This window comes from Rhinoraja longicauda, chromosome 3 (genome assembly GCF_053455715.1).
Source record: "Rhinoraja longicauda isolate Sanriku21f chromosome 3, sRhiLon1.1, whole genome shotgun sequence".
NCBI classification, from domain to species: Eukaryota; Metazoa; Chordata; class Chondrichthyes; order Rajiformes; family Arhynchobatidae; genus Rhinoraja; species Rhinoraja longicauda.
In genome coordinates this window covers 84,245,200-84,257,539 of record NC_135955.1, presented here as the reverse complement: position 1 = coordinate 84,257,539, position 12,340 = coordinate 84,245,200, and the positions used below count along the sequence as shown (strand labels likewise).

The 12,340-nt window shown below is 42.0% G+C and overlaps 1 protein-coding gene across 2 annotated transcripts in view; it reads left to right on the top strand.

Annotated features, from left to right (window-relative positions):
* The window catches only part of xrcc4 (X-ray repair complementing defective repair in Chinese hamster cells 4), a 373,772-nt gene that overhangs the window by 243,599 nt on the left and 117,833 nt on the right, over positions 1–12,340 (top strand). For both annotated transcript variants that reach the window (XM_078397044.1, XM_078397043.1), the window contains exon 7: positions 4,041–4,176. In XM_078397044.1, coding sequence (XP_078253170.1) covers positions 4,041–4,176 — 136 coding nt within the window. The remainder of the gene's footprint in view (positions 1–4,040; positions 4,177–12,340) is intronic.

The window sequence follows — 12,340 nt, the reverse complement described above, 5'->3', positions numbered from 1 at the left end:
GCAGACTCGGCGATCGTTTTGCTCAACACCTTCACTCAGTCCACCTTAACCAACCTGATCTCCCGGTGGCTGAGCACTTCAACCCCCCTCTCACTCCCAGTCTGACCTTTCTGTCATGGGCCTCCTCCAGTGCCATAGTGAGGCCCACCAGAAATTGGAGGAACAGCACCTCATATTTCGCTTGGGCAGCTTGCAGCCCAGCGGTATGAACATTGACTTCTCCAACTTTAGATAGTTCCTCTGTCCCTCTCTTCCCCTCTCCTTCCCAGATCTCCCTCTATCTTCCTGTCTCCACCTAAATCCTTCCTTTGTCCCTCCCCCTGACATCAGTCTGAAGAAGGGTCTCGACCCAAAACGTCACCCATTTCTTCTCTCCTGAGATGCTGCCTGACCTGCTGAGATACTCCAGCATTTTGTGAATAATGGAAACAAATGTTCTGAGCTGAAAGGTGCTGGGATATGTCTAATTAGTGACAAATGTCAAGAGATTTCTTACTACAGCAAAATCTGACACACATTTTCTCCTAATGTTATTCAATTTAAATACTAGTTGAATGCTGTGAAAATGTACATATTTGGTGAGGGATTCTCGCCAACATACCGTCGCAAATATGGGATCCATCTTCACAAGATCATTACAAGAAAATTAAATCAACTCATAAAGCAGCTAAATAGACAGTTTAGTTTAGTTTCGAGATACGGCGCGGAAACAGGTCCTTCGGCCCACCGAGTCAACACCGACCAATGATCACCGCACACCTACACTATCCTACACACACTGGGGACCATTTACATTTACGCCAAGCCAATTGACCTGAAAACCTGTACATCTTTGGAGTGTGGGAGGAAGCTGGAGATCCCAGTGAAAACCCAAGCAGGTCACGGAGAGAAGGTACAAACTCCGTGCAGACAGCATCCGTAGTCGGCATCAAATCCAGGTCTCTGGATTTATAAGGCAGCAACTCTACCGCTGCGCCACTGTGTCGCTCTTACATAGTTCTAAGAATTTTGTATTATTACACAATTCTTGACGCCTTTTATCATTGTGGTCCAATCTGAAGTTTTTGATAGAGTTTTTATTGGTGCTGCAGTGTAAAAGAAAATCAGCATGTTTGACAATAGACAATAGACAATAGGTGCAGGAGTAGGCCATTTGGCCCTTCGAGCCAGCACCGCCATTCAATGTGATCATGGCTGATCATTCACAATCAGTACCCTGTTCCTGCCTTCTCCCCATACCCCTTGACTCCGCTATATTTAAGAGCTCTCTCTTGAAAGAATCCAGATAATTGGCCCCCACTGCCTTCTGAGGCAGAAAATTCCACAGATTTACAACTCTCTGACTGAAAATGGTTTTCCTCATCTCTGTTCTAAATGGCCTACCCCTTATTCTTAAACTGTGGCCCCTGGTTCTGGACTCCCCCAACATTGGGAACATGTTTCCTGCCTCTAATGTGTCCAATCCCTTAATAATCTTATATGTTTCAATAAGATCCCCTCTCATCCTTCTAAATTCCAGCGTATACAAGCCCAGTCGCTCCAGTCTTTCAACATACGACAGTCCCGCCATTCCAGGAATAAACCTAGTGAACCTACACTGCACGCCCTCAATAACAAGAATATCCTTCCTCAAATTTGGAGACCAAAACTGCACACAGTACTCCAGGTGCAGTCTCACTAGGGCCCAGTACAGAAGGACCTCTTTGCTCCTATACTCAACTCCTCTTGTCATAAAGGCCAACATGCCATTAGCATATAAGAGTCTGTAAATCATGATGCAGCTTTATGGGACTTTGGTTAAACCGCAATACTGCGTACAGTTCTCGTCACTCCCTTGCAGGAGAAGGTGCAGAAGAGGTTTACCAGAATGCTGCTTGGATTAGAGTGTATTAACTATAAGGAGACTACAGTCTGAAGAAGGGTCTCGACCCGAAACGTCACCCATTCCTTCTCTCCTGAGATGCTGCCTGACCTGCTGAGTTACTCCAGCATTTTGTGAATAAATACCTTCGATTTGTACCAGCATCTGCAGTTATTTTCTTACATTACTTAACTATAAGGAGGATAGATAAACTTAGATTTTTTTTTCTGGAACGTCGGTGGTTGAGGGAAGATCTAATAGAAGTATATAAAATTATGAGAGGCAGAGACGGGTTAGACAGTCGGAAACTTTTTAACTAGGTGAAAACGTCATGCCTCTAAAACCTTCGATCTAATTAATAAGGATGCTTTGTACTTTAAAGTAAATAAATAATCAGTAATCTGACTAGGCTAGCATGATGATGCTGTAGATAGTGCACTGTCTCCAATGAACAGGGTTCTATTTTGACCTCAGTGATATCTGCATGGATTGAGCATGTTCTCTATAACTATGTGAGTTTCCCCTGGGTACTCTGATTTCTTCCCACGTCCCAAAGTTGTGTTGATTGTCGGGTAATTGACCATTGTAAATTTACACCCAGTGCAGATGTTGGGGAGCTGATTGAAGTATGAGATTATTGGAAACAAAAGGGAAAATGGAATTGCTTTGAGTAACAGCAGATTTTCAATCGGTCAATTGACCTTTTCCTACGAACAAATAATTATTTATATGTAAAACCGCAGTAGGGGATGCTGCATAGGTGAATTGGGATGTTAGTTAAAAGGCAGAGACAGTCTATGATGTAAGCACAATGCCACTCAGAGGGATATAAGAAAATAACTGCAGATGCTGGTACAAATCGATTTATTCACAAAATGCTAGAGTAACTCAGCAGGTCAGGCAGCACCTCGGGAGAGAAGGAATGGGTGACGTTTCGGGTCGAGACCCTTCTTCAGACTGAGGGAGGCTGAGGCTGTTACTCAAAGCAATGCCACTCAGAGGGAGATTGGATGGACCAGAGACGTTGAATTGTTTGTCCCCTCTTTCTGATTGAAATGCTGGCGTTCTCAATAAGATTAGATTTGAATCCTGTATGTGAAAGGTTAAACCTGACTTTAAAAAAGTGAGTACATTCTTTTGAGTGGAGGGCGATTGTTACGAGGGAAATGGGTTGGGGTTTTTTAAGTGTTTGAATTCTTTGAAATTAGCCAATGAAGCAGAGGAGTTCATGTTTTAGTATTATACATTTATGTTTTCCGGTTATCTGTACAATTATATATTCATCCAACATATTGCTTTCAATTTGTCCAAGGAGAGATAGTCTTAAATTTATGGGTAGATATTTTTTCTTTATTTCACCTCTTTCTACAATGATGCTACCAAAGAATATGCCAGAGACCCTGGCCACACACTCATTTCACCCTGCCACCGGGAAGAAGGTTCAGGAGCCTGAAAATTGTGACATCCAGGTTCAGGAACAGCTTCTTCCCTACAGCCATTCAGCTATTAAACACTACAACCTCAAATGAGCTCTGAACTACAAAGATTATTATTGCACTTTTATTGTTTGTTTTTGTGTGTACGTCCTGTTGTGCTGCTGCAAGTAAGGATTTAATTGTTCTCTCTGGGACATCTATACACTAAACCTCTCGTTTGTTTGTTTGTTCCTGAACTACAGTCAAAACGGTACACGATAGCGCAACAATTTTAGGCCCACCTTACTCACCGTCGTCCCTTTGGTGCTAATGGAAGAAGTTTCATTGAAATCAGTGTTATATTTTTTAAGTTATTCACATTTTGAAGCTTAAATCTATCTCCTAGGGAGTGAGGGGGAGGGAGGGGGGAGGAGGGAGGATAAGGGAGGTTGAGGGGGATGGTGGGGGTGGAGGGGAAGGGGGAAGGGGGGAGGGGAAGGGGGGAGGGAGGGGACGGGGAGGGGGGTTAGGAGAGGGTGCTGCACCAATGCAGGAGAGGTTTGGGCCCAACGGGTCCACTTGGTCTAGTATGACAATAAAACACTCTTGACTCTTGAGAAATGGCACACATTCCCTTGTGGTAATTCAACACAGTATCCAACATGTTCAATGCATTTTCTATGTTTGAGATTGGTTTTCCCTTTCATTTAACATCCCTCCCCTTTAACATACAGATATTCATCTCATTTGTCTCCTGATCTTAGATCCATCCCAAGGTGATCCCATTGACAGCGGTCTGCATGACATGGTTGACATAGCACCATGTCGAAAGCGACGGTATCGAAATCCAAAGCAGACGGTTGAAGTGGCAAAACCCCCAGAAGCTTTGGAGGATAAGAGGTGAGACCCTTTCTGCAGTCACAATTGGGAAGAAATTCATCCATGGCTGCGTGCAATGGTTTATATGCATTGCACTCCACTTTGGAAGTTCATTAACTTGAACTTCAATGGAAACTATTTTCTGAGTGGAAGCTCAACGTACAGATATGTCATCATCGCACACATGCCATGGATGAATTTTCTAATTGCCAATGGATATCGCACAATGTATGCATGTGGTGTTTATTGTTATAAGAACTGAGATTTCAAAATGAAGTCATGAGCTGAAAGCCGTATAACAACAACTCCTTTAGAGGAAACGATCAGAGGAATTTCATGCAGAGTAAGCATTCGTATGCAATTATTACACTGTTATTTCAAAGCTAAAAAATATCATACAACTCTTTCAGTTATTAACTATTTGCATTGGTGAGTTGGAACCAAAATTGTGTTAATTTGATAATTGATTGTTTATAAGCTTTATATATATATGTGTGTGTGAGATTTAAATTATGATGGTTTAATCTATTTAGTAATTTCTTGCAGTAATTGATCTATTAGATCTCCTGCAGAAGTTTTGCCATCTCTGTGGTAATCTGAGTTCATGTTCTGACGACAAACGTTTTGAATTTTACTTGGGAAATGGACCCTAAATGATTCAAATTTTCTTGTAACTGGTTTATCAGAGTGATTCTGAAGAGTCACGGTTTCCCTCTGTTTAACATATGTTAACTATACTTTTATTCCATTTATCCATAAAATTTCAGACGTACAAATTATATTCTTATGTTTCTGTGAGATTTACTCATCATGCTTGCCTTTAGAGTCCTGTTAAGTTGTTGGGCAGTAACATTTGATTTTAAAGTGCCCAATTCTTTGGTGGTGTGGGTACCAAATCAGCTTTAAGAAGCTGCTTGTGTAGGAAAATAACTGCAGATGCTGGTACAAATCGAAGGTATCACGAAATGCTGGAGTAACTCAGCGGGTCAGGCAGCATCTCAGGAGAGAAAGAATGGGTGACCTTTTTGGGTCGAGACCCTTCTTCAGACTGAAGAAGGTTCTCGACCCAAAACATCACCCATTCCTTCTCTCCTGAGATGCTGCCTGACCAGCTGAGTTACTCCAGCATTTTGTGATACCTTAAGAAGCTGCTTGTAGCCTTTCATGCCAGGTGCCAATTGAGTGAAAGCATTGTTGTGCACTCATTTCAGATTTGTATTTTTTGCCATGTAAGAGCCATAACAACCAATTAGTGTGGAATACATTCCCACAAATTACATTGGCATAATGTTCAGATCTATTTCTATGTTTTCTATGTTTCTATTTTCCTATTTTCTATGTTTCTATAGGTTACTGAGCTGGATGATCAGCCATGATCATATTGAATGGCGGTGCAGGCTCGAAGGGCCGAATGGCCTACTCCTGCACCTATTTTCTATGTTTCTATCTGCTATTTAATAATGTGAATGAATGTTGGCCTTCATAGCGAGAGGATTTGTGTGTAGGAGCAAGGAGGTCCCACTGCAGTTGAACAGGGCCTTGGTGAGACCGCACCTGGACTATTGTGCGCAGTTTTGCTCTCCTAATTTGAGGAAGGACATTATTGCTATTGAGGGAGTGCAGCGTAGGTTCACCAGGTTAGTTCCCGGAATGGCGGGACTGACATATGATGAAGGAAGCCCCATAGCCAGACATAAAAACAGCTTTTTTCCACGAGCAGTAACCCTACTCAATAACCAAAAGTCTATAGCCTCCCTTTGCTCTGGTATTTTATTTCATTCACATGTTTAAAGTATAATGTTTTATTCTTAATGTTTTATGTTTTATTCTTAATTGTTTACTGTATGTCGTGTCGTTACTTGCGAGCAAAGCACCAAGGCAAATTCCTTGTATGTTTACATACATGGCCAACAGAACTTATTCAAAATGTATTCAATTCAATTCAAGAATGGATCGACTGGTGATATTCACTGGAATTTAGAAGGATGCGAGGGGATCTTATAGAAACATATAAACTTCTTAAGGGATTGGACAGGCTAGATACAGGAAAAATGTTCCCGATGTTGGGGGAGTCCAGAACCAGGGGTCACAGTTTAAGAATAAGGGATAGGCCATTTAGAACTGAGATGACGAAAAACTTTTTCACCCAGAGAGTTGTAAATGTGTGAAATTCTCTGCCACAGATGGCACTGGAAGCCAATTCACTGGATGTTTTCAAGAGAGATTTAGATTTAGCTCTTAGGGCTGAAGGAATCAAGGGATATGGGGAAAAAGCAGGAACAGGGTACTGATTTTGGATGTTCAGCCATGATCATATTGAATGGCGATGCTGACTCAAAGGGCCAAATGGCCTCCTCCTGCACCTATTTTCTATGTTCTTTGTTTCTAATGTGGATTGATTAAGAAACACTGTCATTGGCATTTTGCATTTTTTCAAAATGGTGCCATTGAAAGTTTTATGTCTCATCCTGAGGCCAAAAATAGCCTTGATTTTGTCTTACCTAAACATTCAATGGTGCAGGAAACAGTTGTTTCCAGTGTCCACGTAGTTTCCATAAAGGTATTAATGGAGTTACTACTAAAGTGCTGGCGTTGATTTTGTCTTTGGAGTGGTAATTGATGCTACAGTCCTTTGACTCACATGATAATGTTACCAACTGAGCCACAGCCAGGTGTATTTTGAGCTTAACTGGCAGAGGTCTACACTTCTATTGCACCATCCAGATGGAAAAGATCAGCTCTGTCTAAAGCCTTTTGTACATTTGGTCCTGGATTCCTCTCTGTCCCTCAAGCTTGCTGTCAGACCTACCAAAGCGCAAAATATTTCATTTTTAATGGCCGTCAGCTGCCTCGTGAAATCCTTATGTGTTTCCTCACATTGCGCAGCTCCACTGAATTAAATTTGCACAACACTAAGCTTCCTGGCTGCAAGTTCAGTTGTTCTCAGCATCTCCTCAATTGTTCTCAGCAGCTCCTCCGGTTATTGAGCTGGTGAGTCCTGGTATTAAATTGGGAGATGATGATTCTTCCTTCCTTTTCACCGTTACTTGGCCATTTTACAATTCCTACCTATGTGGAAGGAAAAAGGCTGAATTGGGTAAAAGGAAAAGGGAGTGGGAATGAATAGATTCTTGTACCATTTGTAGATGGTAAATAAACAGATTAAGGGATAATGAGGGAAAAACAGGTTTGAAGACGCTGTTATCTGTCATTTCACTGTATTGGTAACACGTAATAACCATAATAGTCTTAATTATTATTCATCTTAATCTTAATAATAAAAACCTTAATAATCAGGCAACTGAACCATCCTACCAACAACTAGAGAGCAGTCCTAAACTACTCATTGGCGACCCTCGGACTATCTTTGATCAGACTTTACTGGACTTTATTTTGAACTTATCGTTATCCATGTTATTCCCTTTATCATGTATCTGTACACTGTGAATGATATTTGAATGAACAAATGATATTGTCACATGTGACACGTCACAGTGATATTCTTTGTTTTGCATTCTCAAGGTATGCAAAGAGTCTCCACATAAAAGGTGCCAACAAAGTTACAAAGTATCCCATTTAACACAAACAATTGTGATCATGTGTTAGACAATAGACAATAGACAATAGACAGTAGGTGCAGGAGTAGGCCATTCGGCCCTTCGAGCCAGCACCGCCATTCAATGTGATTATGGCTGATCATTCTCAATCAGTACCCCGTTCCTGCTTTCTCCCCATACCCCCTGACTCCGCTATCCTTAAGAGCTCTATCTAGCTCTCTCTTGAATGTATTCAGAGAATTGGCCTCCACTGCCTTCTGAGGCAGAGAATTCCACAGATTCACAACTCTCTGACTAAAAAAGTTTTTCCTCATCTCTGTTCTAAATGGCCTACCCCTTATTCTTAAACTGTGGCCCCTGGTTCTGGACTCCCCCAACATTGGGAACATGTTTCCTGCCTCTAACGTGTCCAACCCCTTAATAATCTTATACGTTTCGATAAGATCCCCTCTCATCCTTCTAAATTCCAGTGTATACAAGCCTAGTCGCTCCAGTCTTTCAACATATGACAGTCCCGCCATTCCGGGAATTAACCTAGTAAACCTACGCTGCACGCCCTCAATAGCAAGAATCACGCTGAATGGTTAACAGACAACAAAAGCTTTTCACTGCATCTCGGTACACGTGATCATAAACAAAGCGAAACTAAACTAATCCACTGTCCCAGTTATGGTGAATCTTTCTTCCCCCATGCAGGTATGGCCATGTAGTCATGTCTGTCCCATACAGATCTGCTGATGCTTCCGATGATTATTTGTCACCTTCTATGGCAAGGGTTTGGGTAGCTTGCCAATGGATATCGCACAATGTATGCATGTGGTGTTTTTAGCACAGCATTTGAGACATGTTTGTGAGGCTCACAGTTGTGTGAAATGAGCTGAGCCTGCAACCGTTGGGTACAAATTCTGCTTGATCAGACGTTCTCAATAGGGGAGCGACATTGTATGGTCCAGTGAGTTGGTGATATATTTGGTGGACATTGATTGTCGCCATGCTTGGTGAGGTTATTGCACTTATTGGTATTTAAAGAGGAGATAATTTTTTTGAAAGATCAAGGAATTCAAAGACCAAGGGTAACTGGCTCAAAAAGAGGAGTTCTGAGCTGGACCAGATCAGCCATGATCATTTCGAAAGACAGAGTAGAATTGAGCGGCCAAGTGTGCTACTCGTGCTCCCATTTCCCAGTGTCTTCGTGTATTAGCACTTGACTTGTGCCACTGCCATCTCCTATCATTCTTATCAGAGTGTTTGTCTGGAGAGTCTTCTGGTCACAGTTATATTCTTTGTTTTGCATTCTCAAGGTATGCAAAGAGTCGCCACATAAAAGACGCCAACAAAGTTACAAAGTATCCCATTTATCCCATTTTTAACACAATCCATTTGTGGTCCCCTTAGTTCTCAGCTGTTCCCCCAGGGTGGGTCTTCCTTTGTTCACCCTCCTGGCGGTTCACGGCAGCAAATCCGACCTCCGGCACCCACTCGGGCCTGTCCTCATGGCATCCGCTATTCTCCTTTTACACATTTTGTTTCAATGTCGAATTAGATCATTTGGCCCATTAAGTCTGTGCTGGCTCTCAGAGCAAACCCATCAAAGCCTTCCCCCCCACCATTTTTCCCTGAAACCTGCACTGCCTCACATGTCGATAAACCGTCCCCTGCCCGTCCCCTGCTTCCACTGCCACCCAAATACATCGGGAGCAATTGTCAGAAGCCAATTATTCTACCCACACATCTTTGGGAGAAAAACAAAGCCTCCAGGAAAAAAAGGATGTAGTTTCAGAGAGAATTCTACTACACTATTGAGACAGCATTGAGGTTAGGATTAAACCTGTATTGTTGGAGTTGTGTGGCGATGAGTTCACTAACGTACTGTTAACAGATAAAAGTTTTTTTCTAATGAATTTTCATCTGATTTTAGTGGCAGACATATAATGTTCATCAACCACAGTTTGGTATTTTCCATTTAATCAGAATATGATGCAGTATGAATAAATGTATGCAACTAATTGTCTTGATTTTAATTCCTATTTTAGCGTTCAAATTAAGAGAAATATGTACACAAATAATTTGGTCCTGAGGTATATTTAAAGTAAATATTGGATGAGAAATGGTATATTTCGTTTAATTTAGAGATACAGCGCGGAAACAGGCCCTTCGGCCCATCAAGTCCGCACCGACCAGCGATTTCCCACACATCTTACACACACTAGCGACAGTTTTACACATTCACCAAGCGAATTAACCTACATACCTGTACGTCTTTGGAGTGTGGGAGGAAACCGAAGATGTCTGAGAAAATCCACACTGTCACAGGGTGAACGTACAAACTCCGTACAGACAGCACCTGTAGTCGGGATCAAACCCGGCGCTGCAAGCGCTGTAAGGCAGCAATTCTACCACTATGCCTTGAGATATGGTAAATTCCTAGGTGTCTTCCTGAGAAAAAAATATTGAAATGGTTTATGCATTATAAAAATACTGAGTGGAAAGTAACGGTGTAAAAGTCATGACAGTAAACATCATAATTTGTTTTATTTCCAAAATAACAATGTTTACATTGTATTTTAGATCGTAGCTGCAAATCTATTTTCTTTGCAAGTTTAGTTTAGCTTAGAGATACAGCGCGGAAACGGGCCCGCCGAGTCCACACTAACCAGCAATCCCCGCGCATTAACACTACCCTACACACAATAGGGACAATTTTACATTTATACGAAGCCAATTAACCTGCAAACCTGTACGTCTTCAGACAGTCTTTAGAGTGTGGGAGAAAGCCGAAGATCTCAGAGAAAACCCAGGCAGGTCACAGGGAGAAAGTACAAACTCTGTACAAACAGTACCCATAGTCAGGATTGAACCTGGGTCTCTCGCGCTGTAAGACAGTAGCGCTACTGCTACACCACCGTGCCGTCCAACGTTGATTTAAATCAGCGGAGAAGTTTAGTACGATTGTATAAAGGCAAACATTTTGTAGTAAAGTTTACTTTGCATGGAACAAATTTTATTGACACAGTACTAATTTAAAATACAATTAATTCCAGTTATGTTCAGCTTTCCTTAATTTTCCACCACATTTAATTAGTCTTGGCACTATGAACCGTTGTTTTGTATAACAAATCTTTGAATTCTTACGATGAAAATTTAAACCTGTCTGTAAGAATTAATATGTTAGTTTAATGAACAAACATGATCTGCTACAGTATTTCCCATTCAATATTATTCAGCAATAGGCTATTAGATTACACTTCTGAATGAAGTTATCTTTTCAGTGCTATCAAAATCTCTGAGTACTAAATGCAACAATAACCATTTCACACTCATCCATATCAAAAGAGTGGTGTTTCCAGATAGGTAACATTTTCCCCCAAAAAAACTTTTTGTGGGTTAATTCTGTAGGAAGAAGAACCTGTATGTGCATTACAGTTTTGTTAAGACTAACGACAGAGAAAACACTCAGATTCTGACTATCGACCCATCTATGGTTTGGATGGGTGCACGTGATTTGTACCCTGTCAAAGCACATTGTCTGAAGAAGGATCTCGACCCGAAACGTCACCCGTTCCTTCTTTCCGGAGATGCTGCCTGTCCCACTGAGTTACTCCGGCATTTTGTGTCTATCTTTATGAAATACTTGTTTGGATAAGAAGAACATTATGACCCAAGTTACAATTTACTCTATCAGTCTCTCTATCATATATTTTCATACCTTATTTTGCATACACGCCTGCATTAAATAAACAGAAAACAGTATTCTCTCCCTGGCCACAATTTATCAATAATGTAATAACCCATTTCAGGCAGATTCTTCCTCCAGAATATCACCAAAATGCCCATGATAGGAATTACTAAATGGTAATCTCCATTGTGGCATGAAATAATCAGATAAAGAGACAAATACACCGATCAGCCAAAACATTATGACCTGATGAGCCAAAAATTATGACCACCTGCCTAATATGCTGTTGGTTCTCCATGTGCAGCCCCATATGCAGCAGAGTGCGACGCACTGCGTATTTTGACACATTCCTCCCGTGACCACCATTAAAACTTTCTGTGACGTGCTACAGTAGACCTTCTGTCAGTTCGGACCAGATGGGATAGTCTTCGTTGCTCTCGCACATCGATGAGCCTTGGGCGCCCAACACCCAGTCGCCGGTTTGTGGTTTGTCTCTCCTCAGACCACTGTCGGTAGATAGTCACCACTGCTGACCGGGAGCACCCCACAAGCCTTGCCGTTTCAGAGATGCTCTGACCCAGTCATCTGGCCATAACAATTTGGCCCTTGTCAAAGTCGCTCAGGTCTTTACTCCTGCCAATTTCTGGGGATGAAGCTGTTCCTGAGTCTGGAGGTGCGGGCGTAGAAGGCCTTGTATCGTCTGCCCGATGAAGTTCGAACAGACTGTTGCAGGGGTGTGAAGAGTCTTTGTGGATGCTGGTAGCTTTTATGAGGCATCGTGTGTTGTAGATGCCCTGCAAGGCTGGTAGCTGTGTTCCGATGGTCCTCTGAGCTCTATGGACTACCCGCTGAAGAGCTTTCTTCTCTGCCTCCGTGCAGCTGAGGTACCACACAGGGATGCCATGTGTTAGAATGCTCGGTAGAATGTGCAGCAGTAGAATGTCGTCAGCAG